Here is a 21,641-nt window from a genome sequence, read left to right as displayed (position 1 = left end):
GACAAACCCTCCCTTAACCACACTTGCTTTTCCCCAAAGTAAAACCTCAAAATGAAAAAGGTAATAAAAAAGTGTGAATGATAACATACCGAAAAGAATAAAGAGGCATTGGGGTGTAACTCTCTTTAGAGAACAGCAGAGCAAGGCAGCGGAGGGACAGGGAAGAGGTAAGGAATCGGAGGGGAGAGTGAAGGTTGCGCAAATCGTCGACAACGAAGGAAAGGTAGAGTCCCCGCAGGAAATGGCGAAATTGGTTGATGGATGATGAAGTTTTCAAGATGGTTAATATTGAAGGGCAAGTTGGTTTCCGAAGAGCAGGAAGGTTTTTTTTTTTGTTTTGAGGGGGGCATTTTTATATATATGTATATATATTTGTTTCAAGCAACAACAGGAAGCAGAAGTACCGTGCAGTCAGTTGGCAAAGAAATTCCGGATCAGGGAGAAGGGGAGGAAAAAAAAATATTGAGGGATGGGGTGGAGAGAAAAGAAAAAGTAGCAAAAAAACAGGTCAGTAAATACATAAAAGAAATATGTCGTGTTCCATAAGTCAAGATTTATAGATTTCTAAAACATACAACACTTTCAACAGAAAAAAAAACTAGTTAATAGGGTTTTTTTTTAACCTAGTGGAACACAACAATAAAGAAGAGCACTTTACTTAAGTAAGATATAACTAAGAAGGAGAGGCAGTATTACAACAGAGTGACTAAAGGGCATGATGGCAAGGTTCACATCCTGGGCATGACAGTGCCAAGAAACAGAGGCCCATTTAAAGCTCCAAAGAAAAGCCTGCCAAGGACTCCCATCAGCCTTCTAAAAAAGAAACGTTTACTTAGTTCTACCTTTCAACAACCCCGAAGAGGTTTTCAAGCAACAGGTGAAAAGGTTCTCTTTGATGTCAAAAGTTTTAAGCTGCACTTCACATTTCTCTCCATAATCTGGTAGGAACTGACATTGTTCTATAGCTTTTTAAGGTAGTTATCATCTGCTGAAAAGTCAAAACAATCTGGCTTTCAATTCATACTAATCTGGCATCAAATTTATACCAAATTGAAGAAAAATCCAGCTTTAATCTGGGCAAGGGCTGGATTCTTCTTTCCCCACCACCTATTTAGGGGTCAAGCTCCAGCTATGACAACATTGCTGCCGAACTAGATCTAGCCCAATTTCTCCTTGTAGATTCTTCTACCTGAGAAAGTGTCTCAAGAATAGACACCCTACACAATAAAGTAAATGGATGGCACAAAGGTCCCTTGAGTGGTCTTCCTAAAGCCCAAAGTGTGAACCAGCATTGTGCACACTGCAAATGAGATACAGTCTTGATCGCCTCAAATAGTCCATATACCAACTGACTGGCACACTTTGGTACCACTCTACCTGCAGGCAACATTTATGAATCAAAAGTAATCAATACAAAACCCGACAAGAGTCTGAGAATTCATGCTAGTCTACATCTCAGCTACAATTGTTTGCCAGTCTCCTGTCTCTTATAGTTTTCCAATGCTGGTGAAGGGAAAAGGAGGAGATGGTGAGTAAGAGTCCCTCTGGAGAATACTGCCTCTCAACTGTATGCACAGATTAAGTTTCTATAACACTGATTACACAAGCAATGAAAAATAAAAAGTTGAAGTTGTTAGTTCAGCTTCACTAGAGATATCATAGCTTCTAGCCCAAAAGAGAAGCTGGATGAATGAGTAAAATAAACACATAAAAGAGGCATGAAATCAGTTGCTCAGCAATACTCACTTAGGCATATCTACGGAGTAAAAATAGCCTCAGAAATTTGGTTGCAACATTTCTCAAAGTTATACTAACTAAAAAGTGCTACAAAATATTTTTCATGCAGATTTGAGGTCAGAAGTGATAAATTTAAGATGCAAAAAGAGATCCAACCAATTTTACATTAGCTTGTATTTTTGGTACGCTCATCCAGTATTCCGCTCTTTAGAATTCAGCTCCAGACATTTAATTTCCCTCTATTTTCAGAAGCACCTGTTTCAACTACCCCTTTTCAATCTTAAAGAATTTGCCAATTCATTTTCTGATCTCTACAAAAGGTATTTTTCATTACAAAATGTTCAGATATCTGATTGCTAGGATAATATAGGATAGAATATGCTTCCTCTGCCCAACTTAAGCTAAATAATAATAAGCATAATACATTTGTTAGGAATTTCCTATTATATTACTGAACATGAAAAAGAATTGAACAATAGTGTGCCTGAAGCTACAGTTGTGTACTCATTAACTGCTCACTCACTTTAGGAAACTCTGTAGCCACTAATCTAATGCTTAATTTTTACTTGGAAAGAGACTAAGGGAATAAGAGAATGCTCAGGGAGAATTGAGACATTTTATACTGCATCCTCCCTTTACTATTGCAATTATCCAATTATCCCCTCTTAGGATCTCAAGTTAGGGGATCTGCTCTATAACTGATCACCCATGCCAAATTTTCCCTAGTGAAAAGGAAAGTTCTGCTGTCAGAATTCTAGTAATTCATGGGTCTACAGAAGGTCCTGGAATGAGATGAGTATTGCTGGCAAAACCTCATGTCCTGAAAAGAATAGTTGTAGCTGGATAGGTAAAAACAACAAAATGGATTACAAATGGTTAATTTCCTATCAATTTTCAAACTGATCATTCTTTCATCCATCCCTCTGCAGTAGAGCTTCTTACATAGGTAATGTAAGCAGAAATTTAACTTTTAAGCAGTTTTAAGCACCAGGGTTCAAGCAATAAGCTCACTGCAGAGTCAAAACTGAATGTAATTTCTACTTCTTCAGTAACCCACTTCAAAGTCCAAGTGGATCTACTGAATTACATCCTTTGTGCAGAAGATTGTTTAACATGCCTTCAAGGTCCATTTTAAGGCAGCCAAATGTTTCAATCAAAAAGGGGAGAATGTTAAAATAGAACTGAAAATATAAAATTACTTAAGAAGTTAAAGAACAGAATAAGGCACACAACTCTAAAAGAATTTTGATAAAGGAAAATGTATCAATGCATGTCAAAGAAAATACGTACTTGGCAAAAGATAAAACGAAGCTAAGCTGGCAGGGGAGGCAAAGATCAAGGCACCCATAAGGAGGACAGAATGAACACTGTCACTCCAACTGCAGGGTTCTGAAAGTTACAACATGCCAGGGGGAGGACTACAGGATTTCTGCTGTGGTGAGGAAGACCCAAGTAGAGACAAAACCAATAGGGTAAAAAGTAGGATGGGAAATTTTGCAATGAAGTGGTCTTAAAATTTCGCTTTGGGGAATGAGAGCAGGCCAGCAAACACTTTGGTTCACATCCAGGAAGGAGCGACGTTAATAAGCCTTCCACCCATAGCCCATCAAATATCCAAACGCAGATGAGTGTGCCTACAGCTATTCTGGACGACAACTTCTAAGACATACAATTGCCACGATGGCTCAGGGCAAGGTATAGTAGTCCACACCCTTTATTTGCTTTTTGAATCAGCTGCTGGAGTTTTTGATTTTAGACACTCCATTTCAGGGAGGAAAAAAAATTCAGCATTGAAGCTTCAGCACAAGATTTTTTTTGAGGTGGGGGGGGAGAAATAGTTCAGAGAGAAGCAAGATCAGAAATTGGAAGGTAGCAAAAATAAAAAAAAATGAGATAAGTTGGATAGAAAAGATTACAAGGCTTCCACTAACCTCTGGGTTCAAATTGCTAACCAACAGAACGGAGTTCCCTGCCCCGGTAAGGCCAGGAATAGCAATCCGTCCTGCGGCAGCTGCGGCCGCTGCGGCTGATGGGATAGCCAAAGGAGCAAGTGCTCCATGTACATTTGGAACTGAGAGGCCTGAAAAAATTAAAAAGTATTAACCAGTAGAGAAGTCCACAGCACGTTCCCTGCTATGACTTGCAGTGGAAATAAGGGACCTCGTGACCAACATATTTCTTAAAGGAAGCACTTTAGTGTATACGTTTTCTCTCATTCAAGGACCCAGAAACCAGATACGCTTGAACGTTAATGGGCTGAAGCATCTCCCGTTCTGGCATTGCTCAGGACTTTGCTCTCAGCTTCCGACAGAGGGAATAGCCTTGTGGGGGCTGCATTTGGCTCTCCTTGGGTGATGTGCGAAATCAGGCATCTGCTTTTAAACAAGTTCTGCAAAATTTCATAGGCTTATTTAAGCAAAATCACCGGGGGTGGGGTGGGGTAAGCAGGGAGGGAGATGACACACAAAGCAGTGCATTTGTACATTTTTTTTTCACCAAGGCATGCTGGAAGTGCCTCATTCTTTTATATCATGCAGATACTAAAACCGTAACTATATACATTCCAGTCACTGACAAATGACATCATTCTGTCACAAGCATCTAAACATGAGCTTATTCTATTGTATCAAAGGTACAAAATCCTGAAGGGCACATAGAAGACATTTACTTCCTTTGTCCCTCAGAACAGGGATTATCCTGTGGGAACGTGAATAGTTCTGCCTTATTTTATATAGGACCAAAGGGAGGAAAAAGTATATATATATCTTGCAAGAACTATCAAACATTTCCCTTTTAAGCACTATATCCAGCAAGATTTAATAATAAAAAAAATCCGTCCAAATTTATTAATAGGAATTTTACACTTGAGACATAAGAATTATTAGAATTTCTACACAAAGCACCAAATTCAGCCTCTCCCTATCAACTATAAAGTCAAGATGCCCAGGTGATTTCATCAAAATAAAACATATTTTCTTCAGATAGACTGAGGTGTTGCCACAGCCTAGCTATCTAGACAAATTCTTTTTAATTTATTGCCTTTATGGCGTCCATACTATAAATCAACCGGAATGTTTTCATCTCAGTAGGACGAAATGTTCCAAGCAAATGTTGAAACTAATGATATTTAATGAGCATTTTCATTACGATCCAAGCCACTGCAGGTGAGTAAGAGGACTCTGGGCACATTGAAAACCATTACCGAAACTAAGGACATGTCAGTACAATTTCCTTGATGACAAAGATCCTCACAGAATATATGAACCTTAGGAGCCTGTGGTCATAGCTTTCTCAAATGGTACAAATTACTATTCCCAATCACCTGCTAACATTTAGGAGTCCAAAATAAGAGGGAGGAAGAAGGGCAACTGTACAACAAAAGCGTGAGCAATGTTTGAAGAAACAGTACCTGCAGCTTGAGGAATTGCAAAAGCAGGAGGGAAGCCAGCTCCTGTATAAGGAGAGGCTGAAATGATCCCTGGAGCGCCTACAGAATAGAAAAGATTGGTTAGTTCATTAGACATGAGAAGCTCCAGCTATCCGTAGCAGGGCACGTTTTTAACCAAGGTATCTCACTGCATCTCTCTCTCTCTCTCTCTCTCACACACACACACCGTGTGCATATCAGGGCAACCCCTATTTTGAAAAGCATACAAATCTCACTCCCCTTAACTAACATCCTAGGAGCCGTGGAGGCACAGAGGTTTGAATGCAGTACTGTCGGCTAATTCACTCACTGCCAGGAGTTCAATCCTCACTGACTCAGTCTTCCAAGGTTGGTAAAACAAGGACAGAGATTACTGGGGGCAATATGCTTAGAGAGGGCTGTAAATGACTATGAAACGGTATATATTTACTATTGCTATCCTCATTTGGATCAACATTTCAGACTTGTCCCTTCAGAGGGAGGTGTAGGAAGACAAAGTTTGATAAACTGGTATTGCCATCTGCTTTCCAATATTTGTTAATTGGTAGGGTGGTTCCTTCTGTGCATTGCCTAAGAATTACAAATTTTCTTAGAGCCAAGTGAACTAATTTAACTGTTTTAATTGTTCAAACTGCTCATAGTTTTCTTTTGGATTGAGCATTCTGATAACAATTGCTATGAACTGTCAAAGCTTAATTACATTTTTCTTCACAGGTTATTTGTACAAGTAGAAATGCGAGATGGTCTGTGGGTAATGCCCTGGAAAGCTCTGTTATAAACAGGTAGATGAAATAAGTTTGCTTCAGGAGACAACAATGTAAAGGAAAGAAAATGAGAAATCTCTTTTTTTTTAAAGAAAAGGATAGAATGCTAGAACATCTTCTGGCATTTTAAATCTGCAAAGTAAATTACCGTGAAACAGAGTTCACTCTGCCAAGTATTTCCAGTAAAGGCTTCATAAATGTGCCACATGACTTTTTACTCTTCATAATCAGTTGTCTCACAGGAAATGAAGGAAATTCCCCAAGGTCTTTCCTTTCCTAATCAATAGAGCCTCAGGTGTCTCTAGAACATTACTCAACACATGGCTCTTGATATACCTTTTACATCAAGGGATCTTACGTATGTGAAGGTGGAAGACATATGAATGATTTAACTGTTCTGGGAGTCTATTTATGAATGACAATATAACCTAAACATTTTACTTCACTTGTTGTTTGCTTTTCTTAAAAGAGAACGAACTATCTAAACGTTGGATTTGGATATTAATATTTTCACCAACAAATAAAAAATATATATTCAGGCAGTCCTTTACTTAACAGCTACAACTGGGATGGAATGTTGGTTGCTAAGTAATGGTCATTAAGCGAGTTATTGTGTGACTGGGCCCAATTTTATGACCCTTTTTTTTTTTACGGTGGTCATCATGGTCACTAAGCAAATTTGGCTTCCCCAATCAACTTTGCCTTTTGGAAGCTGATTGAGAAAGTCGCAAATTGCAATCACTTGACTGTAAAATACTGCAACTGTTATAAATGCAAGCCAGTTGGGAAACACCCAAACACATAGCCATTTGGGGGGGGGGCATTGCGGGCTGCAGTGGTTGTAATTTACTTTTCCTTGTTTGGGATAACATAATGCCACAAGATAGCAGAATGTGGAAAGGAAGCTTGTAGCTACATTAGCACTTTGTGTTTGTCGTGCTGTCTTTACAAACACTGTATAAAGTAGGCTGATCTGATGGTTAGGAAGGAAAAATGAAGTCAAAAGTGGGTTGCCTAATTTGTCAGTTAATTATTGCTAAGAAGAAATAAAGATTATCCCGCAGATTTCCCAGTTAAAATTCTCTTGCTCAATCCCTTACCAAAAGCAGCGGCCATAGTCTGATCAAGGGAGGGTTGGTTGTCTCCAGAAGGCAGGTCTGGCCTGGTGTAGTCTCTGCTCTTATCATTGTTGTATTTTACATTGAGGCTTGTGAGCTTGGAAAAGTCAATACGGAGGGTGCAGCAAGCATTGTAGATGTTCTGCCCATCGAGAGACTACAGGAAACCAAAGCAAAGTGCATCTAAACCAAGCAGGTTACTTCAGAAAAATGTACACTCCACATCCATCCAATGTATAAAACTGAGAAAATAATCTTAAGAGAGGGAGTCTTAAAGAGTGTCCATACAACTGTTTGCAAAAACTTGAAAGTTACATTCAGATGAACATGATATTAAGTCATTTAAATCTCTGAGCAATGTACATTGCTGTACCTAAAATCTAATCTAGAACAATCCTATATTCCTCTGGAAAGAGTACTGGCAATGTCTCAGAGGATGGAAATCAGTAGCACTCCTTGTTCTGCTTCTCCACCAATGCCTTTCCCTGCTATGCTATATAGCAGGGGTGTCAAACTCAATTTCATTGAGGGCCGCATCAGCATTGCGGTTACCCTCAAGGGGCCGGGTGGGTATGGCCAGGGTGGGCGTGGTCTACTGGATGGGCGTGGCTAGAGTGCGTATGGCCTACTGGGTGGGCGTGGCCAGCTCTACATCGTTCGCATCAAGGGTGCCTATGGGGGCCTGGGCAGGAGTGGGACAGATCTGAGGGTCTCTGGCAGAAGGAGGGTCTCTGGGCCGGGGCCAAGGCAGTGGGGGCCGTTCCCTCACTCTTTCCAGGATGGCTTCGCGGGCCACATGAAACCACTTCGCGGGCCGGATCCGGCCCCCGGGCCTTGTGTTTGACATGTCTGCTATATAGTTTTAGCAAGATTTCTTCTTCCTAAAGGTATTTGTAAAGCAAAAGGGGAATAAGGTTAATGTTAAGGGATATATACTATTCCTTACCTGGTCAAAGTAATTATATTTTTGAGATTTAAGCACTTTCAAAATTCCCATCCCAATTAACAATTTAAAACTCATTATGTTTAAAACTTAGACCTAATTCATAAAAAACTGCATGATCTCTACTTTTTTGAAATTCACAACATTCCTCTAGGTCACCTGAAATATCCCAGGTAGTACTATTCACAATGGTTTTATTTTGGTTCTGCTGCATAGACTGCTTCTTGTAATATACTTGTATAATATTTTGAAGACATTATAGACTGGAAACAGAAACAAGAGGAGAACTCACCAATTTGGCATGCTGGGCACTCACAGGGTCTGCATATTGCAGAAGTGCTTGAAACTGGTTATTCTTGGTAAATGTGATTATTTTCAGCACTGTCCCAAATTTGGAGAAAATCTGTGTTCACACAAAGACAAAGAAAGCATAAAGTAATTGCTTCCAAGCCTTTTCTGCAAATGAGAAATAGGTTGAGGAATGATACCAACTTAACACAACAGAATTATACCATAAACTTCCACTTCCAGAGGAAAAAGCCAAAAGATTCAAACATATAAAGGAGCTATTGACAAATTTACATGACATCTTTGCCCAGTCTCAATTGGGCAGATCACATTTCTTGCAATTCCATCTTGAATTTAGCAACTCTAGGTGGCACTAGAGGTACAGTAAAAAGAAACCTTGTAGGTCTCTTCTCCAACATTTCCTTCATTTTGCATGCAGTGAACTAATCTCTTCTTCCAGAGCAAAGTCTGCTTGGAAACAGTTACAGAAAGTAACATGACCCCCTTCCCCCTGCGCTTTGCTTTCTGCTAATATTTTAGAGACTGGAGATGTTTTTTTAAGACGTAAACATTATGGCTGCACAGTGTTTTGGATTCAATCTACAAAAGATACATCAATAAATTTGAAGATTTTTTTAATGTGACCTAAGCAAAAACAGTTTCAAGGTATTTATTTTATTTATTTTAATTCCATTTATATCCCGCCCTTCTCCAAAGACTCAGGGCGGCTTACAAGCTTAGCAGTAGCAGAGAGGTGCCACATTTGAGCTCATTTATGTTCAAAAACTTATTCCAGGGATTAAATCCAAAGTGTTCCACAGCCCTTGTGAAATAATGTTTAATATATGTAGCAACATGTACCTTATTAACTGACAAGAATACAGGTATTCTTGTTTACATGGGCACATGCCAAAGGATTTTATCCAAAAGGCATATCGGAATTTTTCCCTAATGCACCCACAGTGAATAAAAGCTAATTGCACATGGTAACTAGAATAATGTTCCTCAAATTGAAGGTGCCTGTAGTGCAATTCCTACTAGCCCCAGTAAGCATGATAAATGGTAAAAATAAAAGCTACAGTCAAATTATTTGGTTGGAGAAAGCAAGGTTAGAGGATGTAGATCTAACACAAAAGCAGTTTTTGGACCCCAAGAATCCAATCTATTTCATAAGGATGAATCAAAAATAATGCTGCATAATATACTGTATATGCTCTTAATCTAAGCAAATGTCAGGGAAAAAAAGCAGTGAGGTTAAATGAAAGGAACCACAGAGTCATGCCACTTGTAGCACAAGTTACCACAACTAGTTCTCTGCCACATGCTGGCCACTGAAAAGCTGGAAGTCGCATCTTACCTGATGGAGGACATCTAGAGTAACAGGATAGAAGAGGTTTTCCACAATGATCCTCAGGACTGGGCTCTGACCAGCCATGGCCATACCAGCATCCACAGCTGCAGCAGAAGCAGACAGTGCCAGATTCCCAGATTGGACAGAATTTACTGCTTGCAAGGCTGCTTGAGCACGCTGTGGAATCAAGTTTTAATGCGTCAATAAAGTAGGAAACGGGGGGGGGGGGGGAAACATGTATCCATTATCCAATAACAGCAGAGATCATTTTCTTTCAAACTCTCTCAAATACCTATGCTTCACTTTAACAATAATAATGATTAGCTGCAATACGTTTCCACGGTTAATAAATTAAAAGAGCTGTAGTATAGGTCTAGCCCACTAAATCCCATTAAACCTACCTGCAGTCATATACATATTTAGCACAGTAGCTCTGAAACAAGACTCCAATCCAAATTATTGCCTCTAGCAAGGATTACCTTATTACAGGGTGTCCCCGATCCGTGGGCTACAGCCCACTACTGGGCCGTGGCCTATTCACATGCAGCAGGCACCAGCACTCGCAGCCCCACTTGTGCGTGTGCACACCTGCCCCTCACACAAAACCATCCCCTTTCCCCCCTCCCAGGCCACCAAGCCGGAAAGGTTGGGGAATGCTGCTTTATTAGGTATCCCCAGATAAGCTTCTCCCAGCCTGTCATTTTTGGATTTGCAATATAAGAGTAATATTGACCGTAACTTCCTAATGTCAGGAAAATACTATGCACATTTTTTTCAGACCTCTTATATCACAGCTGTTGATGTAAAATCTTGACAATGGATTAAGTACACAGAACAGCTGATTTTAAGTGGTCCATGTCAGAACTGAAACATGCAGATTTCTGGTGCTTTCATCCAGGCATAGGTCAAAATGTTCTGGATAGAAGGAGTGGAAGGAGTCTAAGGACATTAGCAACAGTAGTTCAGAGAAGCTAGAGAGGAAGGGGCTGAGAAGATGAGGGCAGTCAGGTTGGTGAGACACGCTGTCCAGAGACAGCAACCCATAGATGGGCTGGTGTAATATGCCATAGCGGAACATCTGTGACAGCATCAATTGGTGGGGCAGGCTAATGGGATATGTCATACTGGTAACGAGACTGGCAGCTATACAAAACGAATGAACGAACAAATAAATATATACAGAAAAGAACAAGAAATATAGAAAATAATGGGCAACAATCTTGCCGTCTTCATCCCAATACACATATATAAAATTAAAAATGTTATGAAGATAAAAATAGAAACTAACGGAGTAAGAAAATGAAAAAGGGAAAAAAACCAAAAGAAAAAGCTAAAAGTGTAAAAAACAAAGAAGGAATAAATACTGCATCGAGTTTTGGTCACCACGATGTAAAAAAGATGTCGAGACTCTAGAAAGAGTACAGAGAAGAGCAACAAAGATTATTGGGGGACTGGAGGCTAAAACATATAGGGAACAATTGCTGGAATTGGGTATGTGTAGTTTAACGAAGAGAAGGACGAGGGGGGATGTGATAGCAGTGTTCCAATATCTCAGGGGCTGCCACAAAGAAGAGGGAGTCAAGCTATTCTCCAAAGCATCTGAAGGCAGGACAAGAAGCAACGGATGGAAACTACTCAAGGAGAGAAGCAACCTAGAACTAAGGAGAAACTTCCTGACAGTTAGAACAACTAACCAGTGGAACAACCTGCCTCCAGAAGTGGTGAATGCTCCAACACTGGAAGTTTTTAAGAAGAGACTGGCCAGCCACTTGTCTGAAATGGTATAGGGTTTCCTGCCTGAGCAGGGGGTTGGACTAGATTACCTCCAAGGTCCCTTCCAACTTATTATTATAAAGGATTCTAAGAAGTAGCTTCTGATGTTTAGCAGTTATAAATACAATTATACATTTACTTCTTGCTCTATGGTTACATCTTTTTCTATTAAAAATATAAATCAGTCTTTTTTTGTTTGTTTCACACATAAAGTCTCTAAAGGATTTCCAGTCAGCTGTAAATGTACATAACATCTTCACTCTCAATAAAGAAGTCAATTGGCCATTTCAGAAAGTTCTGTTATCTTCACCATTTCCTCCATTACGGTATACTACCGAATCTTTCCATCTTTGTGCATCTAATATGCATAAAAACAAAATCCCATGACTTTTTCCAAGTGTCCCAGTTTGTCTCATCAAAATAGAATCCTTTTCTGCTTTAATCTTTCAGTTAAAAAAAAATACATTTTTCTCTTATGTAAAATTATGATAGGCATTTCTTTAAGGAGAATTATATGTGTATTATCAATCTTTAATCTTGTAGTGAAATGCTGCAAAACTTTAACCTTGTCTTCTTCCTGACAAAATGAGCCAAAACATTCCTAGGGAGCATTTTGTGTTCTTGCAAATCTTGAGTTTATTCTGTAAACATTTATCAGTTTCTGTTTGTGTCCTCCATCGCCAAAATTTGCCAGGACTTTAATTAGCTTTTCTCTAATGCCTTCAGCAGAAACCTCTGGGATAGCTCCAAGTCTCAAAGAAAACTTCTCTCTCAATTACAAGTCAGATTATCTACCGTATTTTTTGGACCATAAGACGCACCTGACCATAAGATGCACCCAGTTTTTAGAGCAGGAAAACAAGAAAAAAAAATATTCTGAACCAAATAGTACCGGTATACTAAAACAGGGCTTTTCAACCTTTTCATCCATTGTACCACTTTTAGGACAAGGCAATGTCCGAGTACCACCAGTCGCCCAGCAAGGTGTCAAAAACTTGACTCCCCCCCCCCAAAAAAGGAAAAAAAATGATAAAGTACAGGTAGTCCTCGACTTACAATTTACTTAGTGACTGTTCAAAGTTACGACAGCACTGTAAAAAGTGACTTATGACCATTTTTCACACTTATGACCGTTGCAGCATCCCCAGGGTCATGTGATTTACATTCGGATGCTTGGTAATCGATTCATATTTATGGTCACATTGTTCCAGTGTCATGTGATCGCCTTTTGCAACCTTCTGACAAGCAAAGTTAGTGGGGAAACCAGATTCACTTAACCATGTTACTAATTTAATTTCTCTCTCTCCCCCTCTCCCTATTTCTCTCTCCCTCCATTTCCCTCCTTTCTCCTTCTCTCTCCCTCTATTTTTCTCTTTCCCTCTATTTCTCCCTTTCTCTCTCCCCCTCTATTTATCCTTCTCTCTCTTCCTATTTCTCTTTTCCTCTATTTCTCCCTCTCTCTCTCTCTCCTATTTCCCTCCCTCTCTTTCTCCTCCTCTCTCTCCAAACGGGGTGGAGAGCTGCTGCCTTCGGCTGATCTCGCGTTCCTGGCAATCTCCCTCGCTCCATTTCAGCCTGCTTTCTCTTGTAGCAAGGGAAGCTGAAACGGAGCGAGGGAGATTGCAGGAGCGTGAGATTGGCGTTTCTCAGGACGTGCCGATTCGTGCTCCTGGCAATCTCCCTTTCCACTTGCGGAGGTTGGGGCTGGCCATACGGATCACCTTTGGACCATAAGACGCACCCTCGTTTTCCCCACTTTTGGGGGAGGGGGGAAAGTACGTCTTATGGTCTGAAAAATACGGTAGTTCTCCTTGAAATTCTCTGTCTATAACTTCTGTGTTACTCTGCAAAATTTCCACTTCATCTTTAATTTGTGTGATTATGTCTCCAGACACTTGTTTTATAGCTTTCCATCTTCTAGACTCATTTCATCTCTTCATCCTTGTAAGTCTTTCATCCATTTTTTTCAAAACCTGTCAATTTAGTAGCACGTGACTCAGCTAAACTACTGCTGAATGTTCATTTTCTGAAGCAAATCAGATGTGATTACTCTCTCTGCAGGTTGCTCTAATGATCCTTTCTTCTTCTCTATTCTTCTCAAGTAGCTGCCATTATGGTATTACTGTATAATCCAAAAATGAAAATGTCTCAAACAAAGGAAAATGAAAAGATAAACTTCCTCTCTCCTTTTTCTCTCTCTTTTATCTTCCGGTGCCTTTAATACTTTAGTCTCTAATGGTACTCCATAGTTACAATCAGCATCACAATCCACATCCTCATAGTTATGGTCAACATCAGTCTGGCTTATGTTACGCTTGTTTTGTAAAACCACCAATGTCTGCATTCTTTAATAAACAAAAACAAATTCCTATGTTCATTTGTCTAATTTAGTTCCAATTTATTTAAAAATACTTTCACTAAAAAAATTCAAAATAACTCTTTCCTTTATCTGTTTCAAACTTTCTTAACTCCTTGTTAAGCTTTTTGCCAGACGTTCTTAAGTCTTTAGCACTTTTATTTTGCCTTGTAATCTAGGAAAAAATGACAACTCACCAAATGGAATCTTATTCTTCTGCCAAGAAAAATCTCTCTTTAGCTATAAATTAATTAGATCCAAAAGCAATTAAGAAATGAGGTTCAGCTGATCTTTATGTCTATATAGGCTACATTACAGCTGTGAGCTTAGATAGAATCCCTCAACTCCTAGTAGCTCAACTCATGAGAAGCAGCTGTCCGGAGTGCAAAATGGGTGATCTCACAATTCCTCCTGTCTGGAGACTCAGCATTTACCTCTGGCTGTCGTTCTCTACCACAAGGTTGTCCCCACTCCTTTAGAGACACCTAGTTCACTGTGATCCTCACTGGAAGCCTTATTCACTCATATTCTTATTTTGTTTTGCCCCAAATGAAGAACAAAGCAGTCACTCAATGCCAAACTATGGCTGATCTGAAACAATTCAAAACTGAAGCATGATAGTTCATTTTCAGCGCAATATACTTTTCCATTTCACACACATCCCCATTAAAGATTCTGACCTGATCCAATGTAGTGGTTAAGTACATTCACCCAGCGAACCATCCTTCTTGACTATTATTTTACTTAATTACTACTTCAAATCTCTTATAACTGCCTAACTCCAATGGGCTCGGTCACATGTCCTATGGACAATTATTTGTTTCCCTGTCCTTACAAGTCCAAATTGTGGTATAACATGTTTGAAAGTATAAAATCTGTAATATTTTAAATTTTGACTCACTGCCTGGTTTGGAGAATTATCTGTCTTCAATTCTTTGTGATTAGAAAATTGAATGTAGATCTGCTGACTCCGGAGCACAGGAGCAATTGTAGTATAGTAGCTCACCATAGTATTAGCTGCTTCTTCTGTGTTCATTTCTATAAAAGCCTGGTAAAGGATTATAAGGAACAACAACAAAAAGTTATATTGCATTTCTAGCCCCAATCTGCAAATTTTTAAAAACCTGTCTCTATTGTCACATAGGCAGATGAGCCTTTAAATAACAAAATAGAACCAAAGTTTTGGCATAGCTAAACTAAATTTTGTAAAAAAACAAAAAACTCGACATCTGAAAACGGCTTACCTGATTTTTTCCTTTTAACATTAATAAGTTTGTGACCTTTCCAAAAGGCAACCCCAAGGAAATAACCTCAGCTTCTGTAACGTCACTAGGTAATTTACGGATATGGATTACTCGTGATGGAACTCCTGCACTTCTGCTGTCACCTTTGAATTTTTTGCTGTCATTTCCATTTGCTAGAAAAATATTACACAAGAATAGGTAGTTTCTGATGTAATCAAGACAAATAGCGCATTTATCACAGACTAGAATTTGAAGACAAGATGAAAGTTGTATAGTCACTTCACTGTTTCTATTCAAAAGGCTACTATATAGCCTTTTCCCTTTTATGAAGTTCTAGCAAGCCTGGTCATATTATAAATTAATCTCAGCTCTAAACACTTGCAGTTTACTAGATTACAGCATAAATGCACAATCTGATGCCCACTAGTGTATTTGCATACATCTCCCATTATTTTTTTATTTTTAAAAAGCCTATTTCACACTTAAAAACCTGAACATCAAGTTAACAAAATTGATGTTAACAAAAACTGGTTAACATCAAGTTAACCAATATAGTAAATACATTTCTCAAAAACCACTATTTCCAAAAGTTCCCCAGGGCTTCATTATTCATAGCATTTACAGGCATCTTTTTATAAAATAAAACGGCATGTAGTTTCGTTTTATTTTGCCAAAAGAAAGCTAAATTACAGTGCTATAGGATATCCTGGAGTCTAATGGAGTCGTGGATATTAATCTTGCACACTATTTTCATTACTCTCCCCAGTGCAGCCATTCTGTAAATGTATACGTCAACTCCTAATAGCTATGTGGTGAAAATTTCTAGCGCAATCTCAAGTTTCCAAAAATGCACACCAGCAAAACTGTTACTTATGGCACAGACTAATTTATTCTAATAAGATTGCTTAATATAGTTAATTATATTGACATGGCCATATAAGTACAGTATATACAAAAGTAATCCAGTGAACTTCAGTTTTGCTACCAGCAGTCACCGTAGCTTGTATGCTTTAAAAACCTATACACTGATAATCATACAATTACCACCTTACTCATAATTTAAACCCAGATGGGAATTTCACCTCCTGCATAGATTTACCTCCATGTGTTTGCTGTAGGGCAACGTGTAACCAACAGTAGCAATTTAAGACTGACAACCAATGGTGCTTTAAAATACAGCTTATGAACATGTTAACTAGCTAACAGCAATTTCATAATGCTTCCATAATCATACAGCTGATCAATACAATAGTTTTGCACTCCAAACAGAGTTGGGGATGAGGCACTTAAGTATACATGTTTCAATCCAAAGATATCATGATTTAGACAGCGAGGGCAACTTTACAATTTCATTTTAATCCAAAGGTCACCGAGTTTTAAAGACTAATACCAGCAATAGAAAGTACAAGGCAGTGAGAGCAAACAAGCAAAAATAAGCAAGTAATTTGTAATTCAACAAGCTAAATAGCTGATCCAGAATGCAATGGTGCCAGTAGTGAGGGGCACGCCCCAGCATGTCCATGTTGCCCCACTGCTTCACTGGTTATCAGGGGGTTTCCGGGTACAGTTCAAGGTCTGGTTATCACTTTTAAAGCTCTTCAGGACACTGTGTGAGGGTGTTGGAGAGACCATCTACTCCCATGGTTTCTGCCTAACTGCCAAGATCAGGCAGAGCTGGCAAGCTTGATGCTATCCATCAGGATTTACAAAGTGTGTTATCTGTCATGAAACCTGCCTTCTGGAACAATTCCCCCCCCCCCCCCGATTATTCAGATGTCTTTCAAAATTTGGTCTTGGGATAAGAACGTTGTAGAACTGCTATTGGTTGTGTTTTGTATTATTTGGAGTGTGCAGTGTCAAGACATGCTTTTTTTGTTTTCTGTCTTTTAAAGTGTAAGCATCCCTGTGTTGGGCAATCCCCTAAATGTGAGACCAGTAAATATTGACTTGCTTTATAAAACAGGGTTAAACATTCAGAAGAATATCATTCTGCAGCAAGAGCTTTGCTACAGAATACACAAAAGAGGGAATTCTGATGAAACAGACTGTAGGCACAACAGTGAAGGTCAGGAGAACAAAGGCAAAATAAAAACACCCAGTATGCTTCAAACACTATTGCAGACATTGGAAAATATACAGTGATCTTACCAGCGTGTGTCACATATTCAGAAAACAACCCTTACATGAGGACAAATCCATTTTGCAATCCCCACCCCCTCCGCAAATGAACTTTATTTGCTTTTCTATGCTTTCCAAAATATTTCATCAGCATTAATCATCTATATTAAGCTTGAGGCATAATTTCAGGTATCAGCACTATGGAACTTAAGACTGCTGAAACCCTTTGATAAATGACAGCAAAAGCTCCTTTGGAGCCAATTGCTACCTAACTGATTGGAATAAGTATTCAGGTTGCTTTGGAGGTCAATCTCTCCTGGCAAGTAAATGCTAAAGAAATGTTAAATTCTTGGGGCTATCAGTGTTACCTGCAGAAGCAGAGTTGCTGCTCATGATAAAGGGTCCGTTAGTGACACAAGTAGAAAAAAGTTCGTCAGATCCCCGCTGAAAGAGAAACAGAAAGGAAAAAAAAGTAAGTTGACAGCACTTTGCTAATTTCTATTCAGGTGCTATGAAAACAAGAATTAAAAGTGGTAGAGAAACTGAGATGGGTGGAGAAAGTAAAGGGAAAGCTTGATTTTCCACTCAGCCCTACGTAATGGAATCAGCAACGACGACATGTTAAGAACCATACAAGCAAGGAACAGAGCAACTCCCAACAGTGCCCATAAACCAAGAGTAAGATTTATTTTCTGAAAATATACGAAAAGAAACAATGTATTTGAATGCTTGTTTGGGCTGCAGCCTTCCTCTCTTAAAGCAAGGGAACCATAGCTTGGGTTTGCAACATGTAGGCAAAGTCAAGAATTGCAGTTCAATCCACTTTGAAACAAGTTTGCTTTGAGAGAAATATTAATGTAATAGTGGGATACTACTCTTATATGAAAAAAGGAAATAAAGATTCTTAGATGAACAGCAGGCCAATTAAAGCATGTGAAACTGAGCTCTTTCTTAAGACGCATTTTTCAAAAGCAGCATTTTTTTGCCCCAAAGGTGACAGAAAAGGGGGAAGGTAGGCATTTATGGGGCACAGTGACTTGCACAGGCTCAGGCTGCACTATAAAATTAGCAAATCACATCTATCTAACAAATCTTGTGCAAATAAGTCTGGCAACATTTTTTACCTCAAGCTTATCTCAGGCAGAAAGCTCAGCATTAATCCACCTCTTATTGTAAGAGAGGGAGGAATACCTATCTAATTGAGCAGAAATTTGGACAATGCTTGATATAGTCAATCAGACTGCAGCTGAAGCTTAGAGAGTACATGCTGCATGTTTGCAAAAATAGTATTATTTCTCTAGAGTCTTCATTTGAGAAAGAATTATAGTTAGAAGACGGATAAGGGGAACTAGGAATGTTCTTGACTAACAGTCTTTTATCTTGTTACTAGATGTATTGGAGCTCTCTAATCATAGCATCTTTGGATGAGCATGTTGAATGAATGGCAGGATTCCGCCTGTCCATACTAATTCCCATTTGCTTTTTCAGTAATAGTGATTTAGTAATGCCTACATACATAACCAAGCTCTGCTGATTTTTTTATGTCAACCAGTTTGCCCCATGTCCATTATCAAACCAAAACACATTTATCCAAATTGGGGACTAAACTGAATATTATGATCTGGATATATCTGTACTGTATGATGAAGGTGAAAAACTAAATTGAAGTGTGTCACATCACTTTTCACTAAGTAGCCCCCAGTAGGTTTCTATTGCTCAGCCATCACATGTTCCAGCATGGTATATATCCTGCCCCCATTGGCATATATCATTCCTATAAGAAAGTTCCATTTAAACCTCCCTACCCCAGCAGCATTCCAAAATATAGTTATGATGTATAGTAAGTAATCCACTCAACCAGTAAAATCTGCACTGTATACAGGTAAGCCCTCGACTTACTACCGAAATTGAGTCAAAATTTCCACTGCTAAACAAGACAGTCAAGTAAGTTCTGCCTCAATTTTATGACCTTTCTTGCCACAATTGCTAAGTTAAGTAAGATGGTTATTAAAATGAATCTGGTTTTCCCCATTGATTTTGCTTGTCAGGTCGCAAAAGGTGATCACATGACCCAGGAACACTACAACCATCATAATGTCCGAATTTTGATCACGTGACCATGGAGATACTGCCATGGCCATAAGTCACTTTTTTCAGTGCCCTTGTAACTTCAAATGATCACTAAACAGATGGCTGTAAGTCAACACTACCTGTATCTCTAAAAGGAAATCAGAGTTAAAATGGGTTATCTTTTTTGGCTGGTGGCAGGGAAGCTGCTGGGAAGCTTGAAGGTGGGACTAGTGGTGTATACGGCACTGAAATATTACCATTGGCTGAAAAAAGGGAACAAAAAGTAAGTGCTAGGAAATATGGGGGGTAGGCAAGCCACCAGTCTGGGCCATGTAGAAAGCAGCTCACATGGGGGAGGGTGCAGGACACTCCAGCCTTGACCTACCAGTATCTGGATTTTTATTTGAAACCTGAAAATGATCCAGGTTTCAGTTCTGCCAAGCTAGGGCTGATCCCAGAACTTATGTAATGCAGTGATTTGCTCCAAGTTTGAAAGAAAACAATGTTTCCATTCCATGAATATCTCTACTTATTATAGAAAAGTGCTGATGTACACATTTATTAAATGCTTGTGATTGTTTACAACATTTCAGGACAGCTGGACAAATAAGCTGGAAGCACCTGTCCCCCTGAGCACCATTTATTGGCCTCAGATAACAAGTCCATACTGCAGTGAAAAAGATATATTTCAAATTTTAATCAAAACCTCGGCCAAATTACTTTTATATTTTTCCCCCAGTATCATTGTTATTAAAGCAAAATTAAAAAATAAAAAGTGAGTTCTATTAAAACAGAAATGCTCAATTCTGTTATGAATTAATTTTATGCTACAATATGACATCTTTCCTCTGCAAGCATCCAAACTTTAGAAAAAACTAAGAAACCTCCTTTAACTCAACTCACCATAACTTCAGACACATCATGCTGTTTGCTTAATTAAAAATACAGAAGGCACTTATTACTGTCTTCTTCCTACATATCTCCCCTCTCCCCATTTCCTCCCTAAGCCTGTACCTTGCATTTTCTTGATTCCCAGTTCCAGTATTAACCATGCCTAATGAAGCTTAGTTGATTTTATTATTATAGCCATGGTGGCTATGAGGAACAAGATGGCTTAACCACTTTTTAAATCAGACCTCTTTTATTATTCATAACTACAGTCAGTGCCAGAAGCAGCAAAACAACCCCGAAATATCATTGAACCTCCACCATATTTCACTGTAGGTACTGTGTTCTTTTCTTTTCATTTCGTTTTTGGTAAACAGTAGAATGATGTGCTTTACCAAAAAGCTCTATCTTGGTCTCATCTGTCCACAAGACGTTTTCCCAGAAGGATTTTGGCTTACTCAAGTACATTTTGGCAAACTGTAATCTTGCTTTTTTATGTCTCTGTGTCAGCAGTGGGGTCCTCCTGGGTCTCCTGCCATAGCGTTTCATTTCATTTAAATGTCGACGGATAGTTCGCGCTGACACTGATGCTCCCTGAGCCTGCAGGACAGCTTGCATTCCTTTGGAACTTGTTTGGGGCTGCTTATCCACCATCTGGACTATCCTGCGTTGCAACCTTTCATCAATTTTTCTCTTCCGTCCACGACCAGGGAGATTCGCTACAGTGCCATGGGTTGCAAACTTCTTGATAATGTTGCGCACTGTGGACAAAGGCAAATCTAGATCTCTGGAGATGGACTTGTAACCTTGAGATTGGTGATATTTGTCCACAATTTTGGTTCTCAAGTCCTCAGACAGTTCTCTTCTCCTCTTTCTGCTGTCCATGCTTAGCGTGGCACACACAGACACACAATGCAAAGACTAAGTGAACTTCTCCCCTTTTAATGGGCTTTCAGGTGATTTTTATATTGCCCACACCTGTTACTTGCCCCAAGTGAGTTTAAAGGAGCATCACATGCTTGAAACAATCTTGTTTATCCACAATTTTGAAAGGGTGCCAATAATTTTGTCCATCCCATTTTTGGAGTTTTGTTTGACATTATGTCCAATTTGCTTTTTTTCCTCCCTTTTTTGTTGTGTTCCAATACACACAAAGGGAATAAACCTGTGTATAGCAAAACATGCGTTCCTGCAATAATTTTCTGTGAGAAATACTTGATTTTCTGGAAAAATTTCTGGGGTGCCAACAATTTCGGCCATGACTGTATATATTTTGTCTCAGATTTTCAATGTGGGCACAAAAGGAATCCTACCTAGTTATACTTCTTTCAAATCTTTCAGCAACTTAAATATCCTGTCTTTTATGACACACAATTAACACATGATTAATATTCTCCAGTTAACTGAAATACCTCCTAAGTTAGGTAAGCAAATTTTAGGAACATGAATAAAACCTTTGCTTCAATTCAGAGAACAGGTATCCCTAATTCATTCATTCATTCATTCACTCTCTCTCTCTCTCCCACCCATAGTATTTCTTCTTATAAAAGTATATATATTCTTC

The 21,641-nt window shown here is 39.0% G+C and overlaps 2 protein-coding genes across 3 annotated transcripts in view; one reads left to right on the top strand and one right to left on the bottom strand.

Annotated features, from left to right (window-relative positions):
• The window catches only part of LOC310632727 (uncharacterized protein), a 474,991-nt gene that overhangs the window by 253,953 nt on the left and 199,397 nt on the right, over nt 1–21,641 (top strand). The gene's annotated exons all lie outside the window — the stretch shown is intronic.
• Nucleotides 1–21,641, bottom strand: part of PTBP1 (polypyrimidine tract binding protein 1) — a 40,649-nt gene that overhangs the window by 8,872 nt on the left and 10,136 nt on the right. The window contains exons 3-11 of one of the 2 annotated variants that reach the window (XM_083356666.1): nt 17,488–17,563; nt 15,002–15,174; nt 14,659–14,805; nt 9,635–9,805; nt 8,282–8,392; nt 7,029–7,203; nt 5,147–5,224; nt 3,669–3,817; nt 90–123 (exon numbers count right to left, since the gene is read on the bottom strand). In XM_083356666.1, coding sequence (XP_083212792.1) covers nt 90–123; nt 3,669–3,817; nt 5,147–5,224; nt 7,029–7,203; nt 8,282–8,392; nt 9,635–9,805; nt 14,659–14,805; nt 15,002–15,174; nt 17,488–17,563 — 1,114 coding nt within the window. The remainder of the gene's footprint in view (nt 1–89; nt 124–3,668; nt 3,818–5,146; nt 5,225–7,028; nt 7,204–8,281; nt 8,393–9,634; nt 9,806–14,658; nt 14,806–15,001; nt 15,175–17,487; nt 17,564–21,641) is intronic. The other variant, XM_083356667.1, reaches the window with a different exon arrangement.

Source organism: Vipera ursinii (genome assembly GCF_947247035.1).
Source record: "Vipera ursinii genome assembly, chromosome: 1".
Taxonomy (NCBI): Eukaryota; Metazoa; Chordata; class Lepidosauria; order Squamata; family Viperidae; genus Vipera; species Vipera ursinii.
The sequence above is the reverse complement of the archived record's forward strand: the minus strand, read 5'-3'. Positions and strand labels throughout refer to the sequence as shown.